General features: G+C 41.1%; 1 protein-coding gene across 6 annotated transcripts in view; it reads right to left on the bottom strand.

Annotated features, from left to right (window-relative positions):
* The window catches only part of DCAF1 (DDB1 and CUL4 associated factor 1), a 48769-nt gene that overhangs the window by 25527 nt on the left and 2194 nt on the right, over positions 1–21048 (bottom strand). For all 6 annotated transcript variants that reach the window (XM_069027388.1, XM_069027387.1, XM_069027390.1 and 3 more), the window contains exons 2-13: positions 17250–17367; positions 12561–12637; positions 12231–12304; positions 11159–11272; positions 9311–9448; positions 7981–8484; positions 6713–6814; positions 5430–5588; positions 3974–4153; positions 2915–3124; positions 1577–1746; positions 298–422 (exon numbers count right to left, since the gene is read on the bottom strand). In XM_069027388.1, coding sequence (XP_068883489.1) covers positions 298–422; positions 1577–1746; positions 2915–3124; positions 3974–4153; positions 5430–5588; positions 6713–6814; positions 7981–8484; positions 9311–9448; positions 11159–11272; positions 12231–12304; positions 12561–12637; positions 17250–17359 — 1963 coding nt within the window. In that variant the 5' untranslated portion in view covers positions 17360–17367. The remainder of the gene's footprint in view (positions 1–297; positions 423–1576; positions 1747–2914; positions 3125–3973; positions 4154–5429; positions 5589–6712; positions 6815–7980; positions 8485–9310; positions 9449–11158; positions 11273–12230; positions 12305–12560; positions 12638–17249; positions 17368–21048) is intronic.

The raw sequence follows: 21048 nt of genomic DNA, 5'->3' as shown, positions 1-21048 counted from the left end.
GAAACCTAATAATCCCATTATAAAAGTAGATTTGCCTCTACCTGTATTTAATGAGCCCTTGAAAACAAGTGCAAGAGAAAGACCTGCCTCTAAACGTGTAACCCAATCACAGTGCTAATCATGACACAATTTTAACCACAGTGCACTCTCCCATTTATTTGCATCCTTGACAGTAACTCTGAGTACATTAATTATTTTAACCCTTGTCTCACTGTAGGTGAGGAATAGCCAGCCAAAACCCACGTAGCAGAAGACAACTGATAAATGTGTAAGTCATCAGGACCATATTCAGCTTACCCACAGTGGAAACAGTAGATCCAGCTTCATCTAACACATCCACAGGTTCTGCCAGTTGCAACTGGATTTTAGGAACTACAGTCAGGATGGCCAGTACATCCAAAGCATACCGTACTGTGTCATTCCTGGAAGACAGCAACAGAAGAACTTCTTAGAATTGCATGTACAGAGTTGTTTCAATAACATCAAATAGTATTCAATTTACTCTACTCCAACAAATTGAAGTAAATCAGTCACACCTGCTGCATTTGATGGGGCCTTTTGATTTTAGAATGAAATGGGCTGGTCTCCACAGAAGGCAGTGCTCACATGCACACCACTGCCTGCAGTCTGCCAACATTTATCCCACAGGCTCCTAAAAGCACTGTAATTTTGTATTTATAAAAATAAGAATGTTAAGACTTACTATCAAAAGCATTCTAAATTAAGCTTCTAAATCTAATCTAAATCTACATCCAGAAACATTGCTGTCTACAATACTCTGTCACCAGTTAACTAGGAAGGAAGTTCTTCTGAAGTCAAGGGAAACTATTTAGCAGCAAACCAGATGTCGAAAGATACCAATTTAGGCTCCAGTTTAAGAGAGACACAGGTGTGTGGAAGGTGAAAAGGGGTGTTCAACAGGAGGTGAGAGAGCAGAACAATGCAAAGAAGAGGAGATCTATAACCTGTGTGGAAAGGTAGGAGTTAACCCAGGTAGCAATTAGGAAACAGCTGCAGAAGGAAAGAAACAGGAGAACACAAGCTACCCAGGAGAGTGCAACCTGAGAGGGAGGGAGGCAGGGAACTGCAAAACAGATTTCAAAGGCTTTCAAGTTAAGTTAGGCAAGGAGCTCCTGTAGGCAGCAGAAATAAGGAGGAGGGAGCCCTGGTCCACCTCATTCCAGGATTAAGATAGGTCTTGATTTCACCCTCTCCATGGAGCATTTTCTAGCCTCTCTCTTAACAAAAAAGTAAACAAATTTTGAAACAGATAGAAAGAGGCACAGACCTGTGATGAAGCTTTTCTGAGAAATCAGTGTCATAGTAATCAAAGGCCTGAGGCATTCTGGTTCTTCAGAAATTTCTTGACATCCCTCTCTCTACCTCAAAATTTTAGTCCTGCTTTCCCCAGAGTTAACTTCAATAAGCACTGTGTGGCCCCAGCACAGGCCCTAACAGCATTAACCAGCATGTGCCTGTTTTAAATACTATCAGGGCAGAAAATCTGGAAATGTAATGTCCTGCCCAAGAGCCACAAATGCTGCACTCAAATAGAGCACTACAGCAAACAGCTCACCTTGCATAGTACGTCTTCCAGTTGCAGGCAATGGAAATGAGTTGAAGCATGAGCTGGACACAAGACAATTTGAGAAAAACCTCTGCAGGCTCCCAGTAGAGCTGTGCTGGACCGTACTCAATCAGAAACTCCATCATCTCTACAATCTGCTCATGAGTATAGGAGCAGGCCTGCAAGGAAAGGGACACCATTAGATCAAAAGGGTTACAAACTTGCACATCAAATCCCCCACTGCCGGGATTTAACTGAAAACTGCATCTTCAAGATTAGACTACCACTCTGTCTTGCAGATTAAGTACTTACTTTCTGGTTTATTCCCCAGTTATAAAAGAATACAGCAACTGTCACTATAATATAGAATAATAAGCTTAAGGAAAATATCCTTTAAGTTTCTTTCCAGTCTTAGAAAGCTTAAGCCAATTTAAGAGGAAAAGTTACATTAAATTAAAATTCTACTCTGCTTTTAGGCTACTAATCTAGTAGTTATTACACCATCATTCAATATACACTTGTGCTAAAATATTAAAAAGGTTTCTAAAAATTTTCAATTACAGTTTCTAAGTTTTGACTACAAAACATACTGAATAAAAAAAAGAAATTCCTAGCAAGTTTGCCTTTCAATATTTTTTAATTACATGAGAAAGCAACAGCTTATATACATTTCTTTAGTTACGGAAAATAAGTGATTTCTGCACCGTTATATTTTCTTATTTCAGTTCCTCTAGAAAAACATCATAAATTAAATCAGAAACCACAGGTGAATGTGCTCTTTCAAAACAAGCAGCCATAAATTCCAGTTTAAAAAAACTCCAACAAACAAAACCAAAACAACCAACAAAAACAGCTTTGCAGGGAGAAATCAGGAAAAAAAATCATGGCCAAGACTATGGATTATTATCTATCTGGATCTCACAGGTAATTTCTAAAACCAGTGGTGTCCAAAAGACATTTCAGTTATTATCAAATCAAACTTATTTCCAAGTTTTTCAACACTATGCACCTCTATACACATACAGATTTTGTCCTTTCAGAGATTCACAGCATAGAAAACCCCGCAAGTATCAAAAACAACTTGCCTTTGAGTTTTTGAGAGATGGAAAGGGAACCACAGCACATGAGCAGGAGCCTTAATCAAATGTAATTCAGACTAACCTCAAGGGCTCCTCTGTAATTTCCTACTGCAGTTCCATGCCCCACAACAGGAAAAAAGTACAAAAAAAATAATTGCAGCCTGTCTAGTTACTGCACTGGCTTTGAAGGGTATCTACATATGTCAGCAGCTTGGATTCAACTGAGAAATGGAACCACCATGTGAAAAGCTTGCAATGTGCTCCTCACCTTGTAGGGGGGCTGTGGATGGACCAGGATGCCGCCCTCAGTGCGCTGCAGCGACTGCTTCACCTGCTCCAGTTTGATGGCAAGGTGAGCCTCAAAGTACCGCCGCAGGGCCATGCAGGTGTGCTTCCCTGTCTGGCGACTGGCAAAGATCTCATCATCGCTCAGGAGGGCTCCTTGGTCTTCCAGGTTTAAGATCTCCAGAGTGCTTATCTTCAGAAAGAGGTTGGGTGTGGGAAAAAAAGTTTCATCAGCCCAGTCTCCAGGAAAAAAGCAGCTACACCTCTCAGCTGCTCTCGTACCAAACCCAAAGACACTGCCTTTGCAGTGCACGATATAGAAACACACTGAGAGCTGACAAAACAGTCAGAGCAGAACAGAAAAGAGTCTCTGCATGGGTAAATAGCCTAAATTGAACCATGCCCTCTCCTCCACTATCTATGAAGACAGAAATGTAGAAGTGACATCAGTGTAGGTCTGGAGGCGGTGCCTTGCCGAGTACTATCAGGCATAATACAGCATCATACGTTGTGCTAGCACCCTGCAGTATTGATGTCCCTGAGTCAGACACAGCCCAAGCTGGAGTGTACAGCAACACACTGCAGACATTGCAGCTTTTGTACATGAGCACTGTCACTTGTACCCAGAAGCTACCGTGGTTACTGCAGCACGCACACAGCTATTCTCCTCCTGGAACAAGGCTGCATTTATCCACATCCAACAGGGTGCAAGTGTATGTGGAGTGGTAAGAAACATTTTGACTGCCACTAAGCCACAACTGTCTGAATGAGTATTGCTTAACGCAGGACTTGTGCCAAAAAGCTCCCAAAGGGTAGCAAGTCTCTAGACAATAATCGTAATAATAAAAATAAAAATAATAAAGATAAAAGGATGCATGCAAGTGTTGCTTAGAAAACTCAACCCACCTCTCCATCTCTTGGGAATTGTGGAGGAAAAACCCCAAGCAAAACTAAACAAAAGAACAAAACTCCACAGTTGCACTTACAGGGTGCAAAACCTGACACTAAACCCCTACTCCCCACTTAAAGCCACAGCCCTTACCAGGTTAACCAGACGTCGCAGCCCATCGTGCCTGTCAAAGAGCTCCAGGACGGCACGGAAGGAGAAGCAAATGGAGAAGAACATGGTGGCATGGCAGCAGCCCGAGGCGTGGGAGCACTCCATCAGCCACAAGGTATAGTTCACTACGTCTGAAAGCACATTATGGGGGTGCATGCACACCTAGAAAGCAAAAGAACATTCTTGAGGAGGACTTCAAAGAGATTGCTGAAGAGAATTCTAAGGAAAATGAAGACTCTTTGAGAAGCAGAGGACAAGTATCAGTTATTCCCAGCTTGACTTGGGACATCTGAGACATGAAACAAAAAGTCCCATTTCCAAACCAGTAAAAAAAAACTGCTGTTAGACTAATAAAGGGTATGATTTGGTAATGTAGGACTAGAAATTGGTCCATTCCCAGAGCAAAGCACAATGAACACAGCAGTCTTAGTGTAGCACAATTTCAGAGAGTCCTTTTCCGTACCACTTCCACAAATCCAAAGAATGCTTCACTAGAGGCAGACAAGTTTTCACTTAAGAAATACAAATTCTGCTCAGTGTAACAGTACCATATGCTATGTTGAGGTTCTAGCAAACTCTGGCAGCACTGAAACCTAGGGGAATTGCAAGGATCATCAAATGCAAGTGTAAAGCCTGACTTTTCTCTGGAAACAGACAACTGAGCTGGTCTTTTCCTGTTCTCAGACCATGCCTCTGAGACATGCAGACCATGTGCTCAGAACTACACCTTTGCATATGCCTGTTAACTTCTATTGAGCAGGAACTGGGAACCCTCTGCCAGGGTCAGTGCCAAGAGGAACAGCACAGAGCTGAAGTGCTGACACCAGCTGCTGTGTGCCAAGTTCGCAGAGTTATCCATCTCTTCTCTGCTGGTGTTGGATGTACTCACAGAATACAGTGCTACCAGCTTCAGACCGGAGGCTTGGCATGGACTACCTTGAAGCTGGCTTCCTCTGAAATCCAAAATGTACCACAGACACCTGCTCTACCTGGTATCTGTACATACTGGGATAACATCTGGCAGAGTATCTGGAACCATGCACGGAGAAAAACAACCTCAGGTGTAGGAGTCCATTGGAACAGACCAGAAAAGAAAGGCAAATGAGAATGAAGGAGGTTTTCGTTTGTATTTTTTGAGGGAAAGAGGGAAGAATAGAATGAAAAGGGTGATTGAAGCATTGAGAGAATGCTGACAAGGTCTTCAGTTAATTCCCTAGGAACTGAAATCCACACCCTTGAAACAATACACTGTTATTCACGTACACACCTTAGAACAATACACTATTATTCATATACCTCCTAATGCCTCTGCATATGTCAGTCATCCATATAAATTTGCTTTTAAGTTTAGGAGATGTTTATTCACTGTTTGAACACAGGTAGGAACACTAAGAAATGACGGGAATCACTGCAGTTACAGTACAAGAAGGACTCTTACCCTCTCCATTGCATCTTGATTGTACGACAAGTAATACAAACACATGGACACTCCTGTTGCTGCCATGGAAGGACGAGGAATCTCCAGCAACTTTTGCACTCCTCCATGAGCAACAAACTCTGTTGCAAACTTGTTGTGCAGCAGCAATGATGCCAAATGCTAAGGAAAAAAGCAGATTAGACTGGGATTCTTCAAACTGTCATCAATTCCATCCCCATCCCACAGAAAAACAGACAGCAGAAAAAGCAAGTGCTCTGTGCTTTGTCTACCTCATTTCCTCCTCCCATTACATTTAATCCAGAATGTAGCATTTATCCCAACGACAAAAGCAAAAAAGGCACTATCACTTTTTTTACACATCTTGTGAAAAAAATACAAGAAAAGCAGAGCAACTCAGAAATTATCCAACAGGCCACCTTAAGGTCTTTCTATTGTCATCAAATTCACTCACTTTCTATTATTACTGATAATTATTTAAATTTCCATTCATATTTTGATTATGACATATTGCTGACACAAGGAATTTTACAAAATGAAGTGTAAAAGCAATTAAAGGGAAGCCTGAAGCTGCACTGAAGTGTACTGCACAGTGCTTGTCTGTATTACCTACACCTCAAGAGGAAAGAGTAAGAACCACTGTAAACTCCACTCTACCCCCAAGTGAAGTAACCTACAGCTTCTATAGGAACATTGCTCCTTCAAAATGAAGTGAAGGAGGGAAAGAATGCACAGAAAAGTTTAGCTTGTGCTGCTGCACTGCAGGTTTGGCTTGAATAAGGTTATTTTGTGTGGCTTTTTACCTTGGGGAGGTAACCTTAAAGATGACTCACACAAAATTAGTATTTCAACTACTGAGCTCAGCGATGTCATGCTGAGGCTTCTGGGAGTAAGATGTTTATGCTCCATACCCCTCTCAATTGTCCTCTGAGATGGCAGGCAGTGGAATAACTCAGGAATGCTATCTAAGGGCAGCAGGAATACAACCATTTAACAGAAAAAGGAATTTTTATCATCTTCAAATAGGCAGATGAAAGGTGAACTTAACGGCCCTTCCTGAACAATTAAGATCTTTTTATTCCCTCCTTCCTTTACTGTTTTTCTGTTTTAAGTGCTTGACACTTAAAAAAACAAAACTGCAATGCATTCAAGTTGAGTGAAAGCCAACTCCAATCCCAGACACAGGCCTAAAGAAGATAAGCACTTGCCTTTGACACATAGCAAGCATATATTCAATGTTTCTACAATATTTATGGTATATTTTATGTATTATGAAAGTAATTTACCTTAAGGGCTTCAAAAGTGAGCAGCACATCGTTGGTTCGCTTCAAATCAATGTAGTACATCATCAGCTCCCTTGATCCCAGTTGCATAAAGATGGGTAGCAGCTGAGAAAAACAAAAACGGGACACTAGCTGAATGTTTCATGAGAATTACAAGGTCTCTTTTGGTTTATACTCTCTCAAACCCCCAATTTTCCCCTATTAGCAGATACCTGTTATGAGAGGTCAGTGGTAACCAGCTCCATCCATAGGAAGCAATAAAGGTTAACAGACCTCTTGTAATACATCTGCTGACTGCAGCAAGGTGCATGGCAGCTGCCACACGGAAATCTTAAGACTGTCCTTCAAGTGCGGCTATGGAAGTCCACACAGATACCACCCCGGAGAGAGGCTCCACCTTCCATCTGTGCAAAGACAACTACCCAACAACTGAACAGAAAAAACAGGAGAGCAGGGCAACAAACCAAAACCCTTTGCATTGTTCTTTGTAACACCTTCATGCTAGTAATTCCTATTTTTATAGCCTATCATTGCTGGCATATGAAGCAATCCAGTCAGCATGCAGGGTGTTAGGGGTAATGGTTTCTCTGGCTCTCATAGAAGCAAGGCACACATGTGCACACACATAACATCGATCACAAAGCAAAACTGTGTTGCTTTGTTCTGCTACAAATAAAAGTAAACCACAAAAAAAAAAAGGAAAAAAAAGAAAAAAAAAAGGAAAAAAAAGAAAAAATGGAAACACACTTTGGTAAATCTGACACAGCCACATTATTTTGTCCATTTAAGTAACATCAGTTTTCAAAAGCATCTGCATAACATGGGCCCTGCCACTTCTCAAAACTACCACAGAGGTTACACAAACCACTTCATTTAGAATTTCAAGTTATTTCCTCAGACTTTAACTTGCAGGAATCGATCATATCCCCCATAGGAAACAGGAAAAATGTCTGCATTTCAAACAAAGTGTCATGTAAGCAAGCACCAAATTCAACAGGAACATGGGACAAAATCCCCAAGGCCATGCTCCAACTACCAGACCACACATCTGCTAGGTTCAGGTTTGAGTATTACCCACCAAGTAATATTCAAACTAATGACTTCATCAATTTAAAAGTCATCAACAACTCAGGAAAAGTTACCAATCTTAATCATGACAGGAGATATCAGAGTGTGATATAACAGTTCTGCCAATTTTCCCCCACAATTCCACTCAGCTTTGTATGGAGAATTAGAGCACAGAGTGCTTCCTCCCACCTTCATATGCTCACCTCTTGGTACTCCCCCAAGGGAGTCAGGTACTGAAGAATCAGCCTCTGCTCTATGGCAGGAGTCAAGGGGTAAAGAGTGTAATTAGTGCCAATCACCCACGGGGACATTTCTGACCAGCTGCTGTTGGACAGTTCAACAAACATCCGCTCTGGTTCCGAGGTGGAGAAGCCCAGCTTTTGCTTGGCCTTCCGGAAGCCGTCTCTTTCGTGCTGTTTCCCTGATTTGTGTTTTCTCAGTCCCCCATCATCTAGCTTTGTAGCAGAGTTTACTCTGCTACTGGTCTTATGACTTGAATCAAGATGAAAGGAGATCTCCATATCACCAGAAACTTCCTCTTGCTCTCCATCTACTGTCATCTCCCCATAATCCATATCCACAGCCTCTTCATCAAGGGGCAGCAGAGGATCTGATGGCACTTTCCGAGGACTGGGGCGCTTGTTTTCCTGTTTTGTGGTCATTTCAGTGACCTGCAACTCTCGTAGCCGACGAAGCACCAGAGCCACCTGTTTCAGAAAAGCAGCACTCATGAGAACACATTCCTTGCTTTGATCATGCAACTCACCTCAGCCATATTTTCTGTTATCATCATATAACCCACTCCACAGCATAAAGTGCTGTATGAGTATGCTGTGGTGTACATTTGCCCAGAGAAATAATTTCAAAGTGAGTGAGAGAACTCAAATCCATTTTGCTACAGCTACTTTCATTCTAAAATATCAGCACCATGTCTCCTGTGTGAGAAGGAAGTGGCTGGAAAGCCTTTAGGAGCAGATGAGCTATATTGGTGCTAACAGAACCACATACCAGCTTGCAGCATCCTTCCACCATCTCTGCCCAGCCTGAAATAAAGGCAACATTCCCTTTGGAAGCAGCAGTTTTGGTAAATTGCAGTTCCACAAAACCAAAGGTCATGCTTTTACTTTTAATGTTTAGAAGACAAGTCATCACAATTTCATCATAGTTGTCTCCATGTTGACTTACCTTTCATTTTAAAACCTCTGTCTGGTGGGCAAATCACAACGTGCAATAGTTACAGATGTAAAGCTTCTGAAAATTCTTCTTTAAGGAAGGTATGAATATGAGTCTCATTAAAAAGTAAAGTATTTGACTTCTTAGGTTTCCATTGGCATTTAGAATACAACTGCTGTTAACAGAATAAGCAGGCTGCATGCTCCAACTCAGTCAGGAAAGGATGGAAACCACGACTCTTACAGACAGTGTTACAACCAGTGTAAGACTCATATTAACCCATGAATGTGAGCTCCCCATAAATAAAAATTAAAAAGAGGTAACTACTCCACAGAGGGAAAGTGATTGAGAGATCATTACCAATTGTGAGTTCTCATCCCTGTAATTTGCAGCAATGTCCTGGTTTTCCATAGCTCCTCCCAACAGTCCCGTTGCGTATGTCCTTAGAGGCTGATCAGCCTCTCGTGCCCACTTAAAGAGATTTTCAACTATGCCTTCCTAAAAGGGAGAAAACAAGAAACCAGTTCCAACAGTTACATTTTATCTTTAACTTCTCAGTCCCAATGAGAGCACCTGTTAGGAAGAATTCTCTCTTATCTCTAGTAATGACCAGGCTGGATTTTCTACCAAGCATGTAATGAATAAAAATACCTAGAACAAAAAAAATCCAAAACTTTAAGCTGCATGAAACTATGCCCAGGCATTAGATATTTGGATTTGTACACCTGCAAAAAAGGGGCCAGTTAAGATACTTCCTAGGAAGCAGCAAAACACTACAGGTATGAATTAGTCCAAACAAACAACCCCAAAGCTCCAGTCAGTTTCACTAATAAAAGTCTCCAGCAATTTAGGAAATTTCAAAGAAGCTGTGTTGAACTTACATCAAGTAGAATGGAATGTGGCTAAATTTAAAACAGTCAATTGCAAAGACAATGGTTTACAATGAAAGATTAATTTGTTTCCCCTAAACTGCCACTGGATTTGGAAACATCAGCAACAACCCATCATTATCATGACAAATCTTGCACATAATTTGAATTATAGAATACAATAAGAGATCAATGAAAAGTAATAATGAATAGACACATTTAAATGGGAACTCCCAGCTTACAGATCTTTAGAGTTGCCTGTTATATATTTAAAGACAATTACATTATTATTTCAATGCTCTTATGCAATGAAAAAAAATTCTAACTGATGAGATGCGAAATCCCTTGGTCGCTAGAGGGCCTCTTAGTGCCGGGAACAGCACTTTCCGAAAGCCTCCTATGTACAGGAGCCCTAAGGGCCCGAACACAGCTCTAGATATTCTCCAGTCAAGAGGAAAAAAGTCCTTACGTGCAAAACTCAACTTCATTTCAATTTACAGAGAACTTTGGCCTCTGGAAATAGTTATATTCTCCTCAAATGGGGAACTATTGTTTTGGTTTTAAATTTTTTTTCATCAATGCTTCCCAGCCTCAGCTTTGGGACAGACCACAAAGAGCTCAAATTAAATTAAATCTTTTACAAAGGGAGCACATTATTCTTTTTTTTTTAAATTATGCTTTAGAATTCATATGCATATTTCCAATAGTAGAGAAATTAATTTAGAACTTTTACATAAAGGACTACCACATTTCCAAACTTGAGAAAAACATCAAGTCTTACAGATGAGGAAACTGTGCCTTGAGTGAAATTCACTTTCTCCTCACTTTCCACTCTGTGTGCACTCCTTCAGAACAACTCACTTGTCAACATACAGAAGTCTGATTCAGCTGTCCATCACAGTTCCAGATAAGCCCCACAAAGCATGTGGATTTTAGACTGCTTAGTTAAAGTACGACTTGCTTATCACTTAGCTCTAGTAAAGCTATCGCTCTGCTGGAGCTGAGGATTACTGGGCAAGTCCTCCATGTTCTATACAGCCTGCTCCATTCACAGGCCTATAAAGTAACAATTCAAATTATAATATTTCCCAAAACATTACATTAAGTTCCAGCTCCTCTGTTTGAATCAGTCTTCACACTTTAAAAAGCTATGAAATACCCAAGATTTGATTAACTGAACAATCCAGGAGCAAAAGCCCCAAACCATTAGTAGGACTGAACAGATTGGCTCTCAGAGACAAGATTTCAATATGGCTTTTTACTGGTTTCTCCTTTGGGAAGTCTTGCTGGAGTACAAAACAAAGCAAGCTTAAAACCCAAGCTTTAGTACAGGTGATACCTTTTCCTGAAAGACAACAGCTGTTTCCAGTCCCGGCATGATGTCCAGAAGAAGTCTGCAGGCAGCAGTGTTTAGTGGAGGTTCTCTGCTTGTCATCACATAAGCATTCACTAGCTGGAGAAGATCAGGAACAGCACTGGTTTGAAATTCAACTCTGACCAAACCCAGAGCAGTGAAAGCCTTACAGCTCCCACAGCAGCAAAACAATAAAGTAAGGAATGCCAGTCTAAGCCCTGGATCTCAACATGGCCAGCCTTTAGCCTGCTCCCTCAGTGCCTTAGAAGTTGAAATTACTTCTCAGAGAAGAAGAGAGTCTCTGACTTGCTGTTTTCTGACTAAATATCTATCTTTAACTGATTTGTAAAGACAAATGTCTCAAAAAACTGTAACAGTAACAGTGCAAACATGAAAAGATAACTAAAAAAATGACCATAAGAAATTGCACATTTTTAATTGTACCTGTATTTGCTTATCACTTGCAGTTTAAGACAGAGAGAGACATGCAAGCAATCTGTCAGAATCCTTCCAGCAATGTGTACTGATACAGGTGTTTGCAGGGATGCAAAGGTAACAAAATTCTAGCTATTAAGTCATGTTAGAGGTTAGCAATGCCAAGTGGAAAGGCAGACTCTTGCCTCCTGATTCTCTGCCTGAGTCTTCTAGAGCTGACATGCTCTTCTGCTCCTACAGGCAGCCCAGAAGTTCCAAGCATTCACAAGCAAGGCACTGGAATTAGCGGTATTCATTTCCATTACAGAAAGAAATTATGCTTTTGGACTTGTAGTAGAGGAGCTACATTTTCTTTAAAGAGACCAATAAACCTTGACAACAGCTAATTCAATTGTTGCTACACACATTCCAATAGCTCATGAACTCCCCTTTACTTGAGTCACTTTTACAGTGGCAAATGAGTTGCTCTTAACCCATCTTAAAAACCACTGTTATGGAAAAGAGAATTCTGACACCACTAAAATTAATATTAAACAAGTACCAAGGTCAACCAGCACAGAGGAAATAAAAGCAATAAGGTGGTGTGAGGAATTGACAGAGAAAGTTCTCAGAGCAAACCTACCGCATTCATGAAATCATCATTCTTGAAGAGTATCCTCAGTAAGTGACCAAGCATGCACTCTGGGTCAGCCCGACCTGTGGGACAAACAGGAAAACACTTATTTTCCTACCTCAAGATGCCAACATTACTGTTGAAGTGGTACCTTCAAATTGACTCTGGGATGCTCTAGTGTCAGCACTACAGAGCACAGCTTCCCAGTGCAAAAGCAGTGTCAGACCTTGATCAACAGTTGGCACATTCAGGCTAAAAGCTCTTTACTTTTGAATATGAGCTACCAGGTTAAGCACTAGGACACAGCTGGTGCTGCCAAAACCACTCAGGACACCTTACCTGGGTGTCGGTCATCAAAGGGGTCCGGGTCCCCTTTGCGGTACTCTTCAGTCTCCTTCTCAATCAGCTCGGACATCCTGCAGAGGGAACAACACAAAGTGAGCGGAATCCACACTCATGGAGCACAGCTCCTCACATTCACAGGTCTGTCAGAGCACTCCAAACCAGCCCATCAGCTTTCACCCAGTGTTCAGTGCCACCAGAGGATTTCTGCCTGTCCACAACAGGAGGGAGAGAAAAGACTGACCTCTGCTATCTCATCTCATTTTTAGCTCCAAAATTCACTGAACCCATAGCAACACCCCAGAGATGCATAAACATGACACTCTGAAGGGCCAACACCTTTTATTTACTCATGTTAGACTCCTTGTGGTGTTCTACAACACATAGTGTAGACAACTAGAGTAATTAAAGGGCTTGAGCAGTACCTCTCACCACCACAGTATCTTTCTTTTGCAGCAGAGCAAGTCCTGAACAGGTGACTAAATCCTTCTCCCTGTTCAGTCTCTGAAGGGGCAGCTGTCCAAACTGCCTCACAGTCTTTTGTTATTTTGCACGTTAAATTTCAACCATGTTGTATAATTAAATATAAGCATTTAATAAATATTAAATACTTCTATTAAGTGCTGTGTAACCTCTACTCAATTATCACCAACTTTCTACCATGTGTCAACTACCACCACAGATAAGACAAGGAGAAACTCAGCCAGCTCCCTGTACATAGACCTCCAAAATACATTAAATGCTCCTCTCTATCAGAAAAACAAAATTGAGCTGTTTTGGAGCTATGCCTTCCCTTAAACTGAGAAGCAGCCTCAGTAGACACAAGAAATCTTATGCTCAAATTTGTTTAGAATGAGCAGTAAGAGGGTTAATTATTATTTTTATTTATACAAAATCAAGAAGAGGAAAACTATCTCATGGTCAAGCAATAAACAATTCTATAGTCATCCACTGTCCTTCTCCATGTAGTGTTACAGGAGAAATATATGCAGTTTGAAGTGAAATAAAGAGCACTCAATTAAATTGAAAAAACATTAACAAATTAAATCTCATTTCCTTGGTACAAAGCAGGGTTCCTTCCCCTCTATGGAGGTCCAGAGTGGAAGGCAGCACTTATGTGCAGCACAGCATTTTAAAACAACGTCTTAATACCTCAGAGCAGTTATCTGGGCAGAGTTTATCATAGGGGAGGGAAAACTGTTGGAAGGCTGCAGTAATCCCTGGAAAAATATTTGTCTTTCACAGAGGATTTCCCTTACAGAACACCGCTGACTTCTACTCTGTTCCTGTTACTTTCCAGAAAATATCCCAGTGTTCCCAGGCAGGATTAGAGGCAAAAATGTACTTAGTCCTGCCTCTGTGAACTACACCGACTTGCCAGTGTGACAGAGGACGATGCCTGCCAGATTCTAAGAAGAGCAAATTAGCTCATTGGGAAGGAGCAGAGAACTTTCCTGCTTGCCTTTGATCTGACAATTATCTTTCAACAAACTGTTGATCCTGTGGGGTTCCAATATTTACTTTTATAAGCCTGATTGTGAAGGGATGCAAATTGTGTCCCTTGTTAATAATAGGTGGCACAGCTTGAGCTCTCAAGAAATTCTGGCAAAAGCAAGTTACTTAAATACTCCACTGCCAGCTCCTCATTTTTTTCCATGAGAACTAATAGCTTGAGGGGTGCCTGCTGACAGAAAACTCAGACAAATGGAGAGCTGGGAAGCAGCACCCTCGCCTTGTCAGGTCTTTTGAGGCAATAATTAGCATTTTGGTGACGTGCCAGAAAGGACAGACAAGCAGCATGGAAAGTGAGCACAACACTCTGGCCAGTGCATCCTGTCTGGGTAGGCAGCCAAACAGCAAGCCAGCTCCCAGTACTTTCAGGGACAACAATATTATCACAAGCTCAATGAAAGACGAACGTGAATCACTAATTATGGAAGGTTTTGAGACAATTATTCACAATTGTTTGACTAAAATACAAAAAAAAAAAAAAAAGCCCTGCCTCTTTGAAATTGATTTTCAAAAAGAAAAAAAAAAGAAAAATCAAGCTTGCTTACAATATCCTTCTTTTAACTAACACATACAAAGGTGGTTTGTGACTTGGCTTGGATGAATCTATCTAGATCAGCAGCTTTGTCAATTCTCAATTGAAGAAACAGGAGAGTCAAATAACTACCAAAGCTCATTCCTGCCTTCTAACATAGGCACTTGGTATACAGGGTGTAACAAAACACAATTCACAAAACCACAGAACTTTTGTTCAGGTTTCAAGATTTCCTTCATTCACTTGGCATTATACTGGTTCTGCAGCTACTTCCAAGTTTGCAGACAAGATGTAGGATTTACACAGAGCCATTTACTTTTACTAATTTTTTTTCTCTTTACAATTGTCTTTGGAATGTTAGTCAGATCCTCCTTTTCACTTGCCACAAACTGAGCTCACTTTGGGAGTGGGGAAGGAAGGGACAGGGGTGTACAGAAAAGTATGTCAGCTTTGCAAGGCTCCCAGCGATCTAGATGGCATAACAAAGCCATCCTAATCCTGCTCTGTGTCATCACTTGGCATTAATGACTAACTTGAGCCTTTACAGCAGATTGCAACAGCGTAACATGCTCTAGGATCCCACACCACAATATGGTTGGTTTGTGGAGATGAAGTTATGATGGTAAACTGCTGATTTATCCCCTTGATGAAAGAGGCTCCTGGAATGCAATGAAGGATCTGACTCCCAGGATTTGCCTGATTGGTTGAACATGACTTCCATCCAGGCTATGAAGTAACACTTATTGCAGGATCATTTCAATTTACAGTATTTTTAAAACCATTACAGTAAATATTTTATAACAGGCTTTCCAAGCAATTTCTTCAGTTCATACCTTCTAACACTCAAGTGTTTATAAATCTGGAAAAACAGCTTTTTGGAAGTGACAATTCAGCTGTGGTCTGTAACTGGTGCTATTACTGTTGCTGTCCTTGTCCTGTTACTGCACTCTCACCTGTGCTGCCTCAGTATTACATTCAACAGATCCTCATCCACACAGGGAAGTTTTCTTCCATTTAGCTCACAAGGTGGAAGGAAGCAGAGAAATATCCCTCACCAACAAGTATGGCCACAGCTCCCTCTGCCCCAAGACTAAAGCAATATGCAAGGGCATTGCTCTGCCTCAGAACATTGGCCAATGCAAGCTCCAGTTGGTGAGGATTCCTGGGAGCATCTCTACCAGCAAATTCTAAATATGTAAATAGCTAAAACGCTCTCCTGCAAACAGAAACACATCTTTCTTTGATAACTAAAGCACTGTAAATCCGATTTCTGCCAAAGCCAGTAGATCCCCTTGCTACCTACCTTAAATAAATCTGTACTATCTCCACTAAAGCAAAAATACCCAGGCCTTCACCATTCATAACCACTCTGCCTGCTGCACAGAAACCTTGAGAATCAACAGAGTTATCAGACCTGTCTGGGCATAAATAATGTAAGCAGCTCCAGGAACTGAGAGGGACCAAGAAGTGCCAGACTGCTATAAGCACAAGAAAATACATGTTCCATTCAAATGTCTTTAAATTTCTTAGAATACAGTAAATTTCTGGTTATGCCTACAAGAAAAAGTGTTGAAATAGCTCATATGTTTCCTTCAGACAATACACAAAGATATCCCAACACCCATCTCATGATTTTCAAGAGACCCACTAATTTTCAAGTGTTTAGGGTTGGCTTTCTGTTGCTTATCTCCCTCTTCTGTGCTGCTATTTTTAAAATGCAGTAAGAACAGCAAAAAAGTTGTGCCCAGTGGGTGAGGCACAGCACAGACCTAAGCAAAGAAGCTCCACCAGATTCCTGTTACTTCCACCCAGTGCCAGCTCCAGCTCCATGCACTGACTTGTCTGACCAACAAGGCAGAAGAGACACCTGGATTGCTCCTGAACTGCAGAGCAGTTGGGTCCTGCACGCACGAGGCAGGCCACGGGCCTGCCAGCAGAGCTGTGAGGAACTGGGGGAATTTCTGCAAATCTCCTCTTAAAGCAGGAGTAATGTCAGTCTACCCAAATGAAGCCTGGCTTGGGAAACCACAATGCAACTGATAATTTAAATCTTTCTCTTGTATTAGATATTGTCTTATAATTAATGGTGTTACCTACACCACTCCAAAGAACTTACTGGTCCAGGGAATATCTTTTTCACAATACAATGCCAGTCAATCATCACACAGCTTAAAAAAGAAATCAATCAGGTTTTAAAACTTCCCTTTAAACATGCCCTATGAGCTTCAATAATATCTTCTCAATATAGTTCCTCCTACTCATCCTACTCTCATCCTTTCATTTAATCTGATCAATGTCACCGCAATCTCAAACCCCTCACACCTTGCTTCCCATCTTGATGAATGTTTTACAAGCTTCAGGTGAAGATACCAAAGTGATGTCAAGCATTTAATGCTCCTAACTTCTATTATTTCAGAGAATTAAATTCGTATTTTAGAGACAGTTTGTGTAAGGTGTCTTTGTAATATAAATTTCTTACTAAAAGTTTGTATTTAAATACCACACTAACAGTTCGATTTCCAGACCAAGAAAATTCATTACAGGTTATCAGGTATGTGAATACCTCAAGAAAAAACATGGTAAAAGCTGTGGTCATGTAACTTCAGATATTCAGCTTTAGGAATTTGCTTAATAGACCTTACCTGGTGAGAATAGGGACCATGTCTTGCCCACTGCCATGTTCTTTCTCCCATTGCTCAAGCAAAGTAGTGAGCTCAGCCTTGGAGTCCACATGCCCAGATCCTGAAGTCATGGCTTAGCCTAAGGATGAGGTAACAACCAGAAAAAAAAGGGCATAAAAATGAGCAAGAAATCCCACTCTTTCACTATATTCATTGAAATACTCTAAATCAAATATTACAAGTCATTTGAAAGAGGCAAATAATACTCAGCAACAAGGAGTGAGAAGATAAAGTGACAGAGCAGTGCTTTCAAAGGTGAAAGTTTCTTTCTGGTCCTTTGCCTGCAGACTAAAGAACACGTGCGCCTCTGAACACACGTCCTGACTGGTGCTCCCTAGCCCTGACCAGGCTGGTTGGAATGTACAGCTCACCACAGCTGTGTTCACTGCTGAGCCTTTTAGAAGCTCTACCTCAGCTCCATTAACAGACCTGAGTTACCCTTTGTGGTGATTTACTCAAGAACCAACCCAGCCAGGGCAGCAAGACTCTGATCAGTGTCGTTATCCCAGTTTAATGCCCTGCAGCCAGAGGTGGCAGTGCCAACAGACTCCTCGGGTACACAGTGCCGAGGAGCAGAGGCAGCAGCTCCAGCACTGTGGGCAGTGGGAGCAGCCCCAGGACAGCCGTGGCTGAGAAAGAGACGGGCACCACCCGTGCCATCTTGGTTCAGGGTTTCCAAGAACAGCCAGTAGCTCCAGTAGGAAGGAAGGATGATCACAGGAGGGAGCACTGGAGCAATTACTTCAGATCTATCAGCCTTTACTTGCATGACAGCAGCTGACAGAAGATTTATCTTCCCATCCTCAAAAGTGAGAAACTCCTACAGTACTGAGTGACTTGTTGAAGTACCATTTAATGAAGAGAACTATCACTGTAGGTTCTGTTTAAGCCTTTAAATTTCCAGGTGTCAGCTTTTGTCAATCTGATAAAAACCTACGAGAAATATTAACAGCCTAAACCAGAACAAAATCTATCTCAAAATACTGCTGTGCCCCTAGTTTCCAACCTGACAGACTGTGATTGCTGTGAAGAGTTGTAACTTCTGGAGGAAGGAATACCCAAACCTAATTTATAAATTGACTTTGTATTGGAGGTGAGGGAGGTACACAAAGCAAAACAGATTTCTTCACATCCAAAAACACACAAAGATTTTCAGCATTTCGTGAGCCATAACATAGCCAATATCCATCTACCAGGAGATTAAATACCTATTTGTCATAACTGACCCAGAGAAAGAAGTTTTCGAACCATTGTTAAATACAGAAGTGTTTAAGACAGTGACATATACATCAACTCCTGAAATACATGCTCAGGAGTCAGTCAAACGACAGACTCTAAAGGCAGCCATAGCATAGATTACATATGCATTTATAACCCAACTTGTCTCTGAAAAACATCATCATAATTTAACTGTGTGCTGGACACCTCCAACTGGTTTAAAACTTTTCCTCACACAGGGAATGGATGAACAATCCTACAGTTCTACCTCTGGTCTCATAGGTGCTTCTGAATTTAATGTACTGTGACTGGTTAGTTAAATGGGAAGCATGAAGTTAAGATCGCTGGCTGAAGATTAATCTGGCAGAAACTGCACAAAAGTCACCCCCCAAAGACTACAAAAAGATAAAAACCTGTGACTCCAAGAACACCACTTTGGCAAGTACTGTACGAAGTGGGCACATGCTAACAAAAAACTACCTAAGCATGAAGAAAGATGATGTTTTCTAAATCACAAGTAATTATGATTTTATCTAGTGCATTCATTATTTATTCATTCATTTCAGAACTACATCAGGAAATTCGATGCAAATGCATAAATTGCTTAGGAAGAAACACTACCTAGATGCAGGCAAAAACATAATGAGATTGTACACACACTCCCAAAACACCTTCAAAAAGAAAAACTACTCCAAGCTCATAAAGCTCCATTTCCTTTTTCATTAACTGAACACCACTTGCCAGCAGCACTTCAGAACTTTTAAATATCACAGAAAAACATTCAGACAAATCCACTCTGGATTTCAGAACACAAGTGCTGTAACAGAATCCATGTTCAACCATTTCAGACATCCCCACCCTCATTCTGTACTCAAGGGATACAGAAAAAAGGGCCCTGTGACCTCAGAGCTTGTACAAGGCCTGTGCTGGCTCTCCTGCAATCTGGAGAACCATTTACTTCCTCTAACAACCCTTACACTGTTCCTGCTGGAAAATAGGAAAGGTCCAGCAATACCTGCAACAGGTCAACAAAGTTCCAGTCAGGAAGACCAAAGGAATTGCTCACAATCCCTCTGGGACACCCTGTGCTATACCAAAACCAAGCAAAAACAGAAAAACCACAGCAACCTGGAAAACCTGGAGTATTGCCTCAAAAAAGTACATTATTGATCTAAATAACTGGTGCTGACAGAGAGCTGTTTCCCTGAAATGAAGCTGTAACATAGAAATGGCACCCTTTCTATCGGGACACTGCAACGACAGTGAATGTCTCGCCAAGGCATCTCATCTCTTCTACAGGCTTATCCCTCCCAGTCTATTCAAACAAATACAGCTATTTTAGATGGCACCACAGAAACTCCTACTGTGCTCATTTTTCTCAAGAATTCTATCTTAAACCAAAGTGAAGAGCTCTGCAGAGAAGATAAGAACATAAATGATACAAACTAACCTGTAACTGTCAGCAACACACCTGGCCTAATGGAGAGGAAACCTGGGAGAACAGCTCTTTCACTATCTCCCTTGGACAAGTTGCTGAACAAATTCCATCCTAAATTGCTCTCCAAGAACCAGCAGAACCAATCAGATTTAAATCCCCAGGGGGGCAGGGGGATGTAACTCTTTTTCTCTTAATAAATTTCAAAAATCATGGCGCACTACAGATTTCAGTTTGAACATCTAATAAGCTACGGAATGGGATTTTTTTTCCCAAACAGCACTATTACCAAAATATATTTAGAATCAATAGAACTCGTATCAACAAAACATAAAGCACTTACTCAAAGGATTTGACTTTGAAAGACAAATATTTGCAGAGTTAACTACCATGGTGGCCACTGCCACTGAAAACCCACACGTGCCTGTTTCAGCACACCGTGGCTGGTGCACGTGGTAGTGCTTTAATATTAAACACTACCTGGGTATTCCTGTATCACAGCAAAGATTTCATGGGCATTTTACTCTTCTGAGCTTAGATGTAAGAATTTGACAGAAAAGGGAAACCCAGAGAGTATTGGGACACAGATTCCTCAAGGTACTCACATGTTTTTGAAACCTCAGACACTCTAGTGCTTGAGTCACCTCAGTGAGACACCTCTGAACAGCGAGGAAATAAAATTCTAGTGACCTCTAATCACAAACCTTGCTTCAGTGCCTGGAACAGTTGGAGCAGCTCAGCTCCACCCTTCTGTCCATCAACACATTGGAGCCTCACATTAACTGCAACACCACTACAGGTCATTCCCTTATTGATGCTGTGCTCAGGGAAAAGATTAGGAGGTTCTGGACACACTGACTTTCCACAGATAAACATTTTAAAGCATGAAACCTCTTAGTGAATATAAATATACTTGTAAAATCTGAAAACCAACAATTTGGTTATTTGGGAAATGAAGGCAAAAGGCCTAACGTAGCAATTTAAATGGAAAATGAAAGATCCACATAATAAAACCAAAAATCATACCTCAAGAAAAAAAAAAATTCCTGAAAACCACAATTTTAATCAACTTTGTAGGAGGATTGCACATTTAAATTAATGTGCACA

This window comes from Aphelocoma coerulescens, chromosome 12 (assembly GCF_041296385.1).
Source record: "Aphelocoma coerulescens isolate FSJ_1873_10779 chromosome 12, UR_Acoe_1.0, whole genome shotgun sequence".
Taxonomy (NCBI): Eukaryota; Metazoa; Chordata; class Aves; order Passeriformes; family Corvidae; genus Aphelocoma; species Aphelocoma coerulescens.
This window is presented reverse-complemented; position numbering and strand designations above follow the sequence as displayed.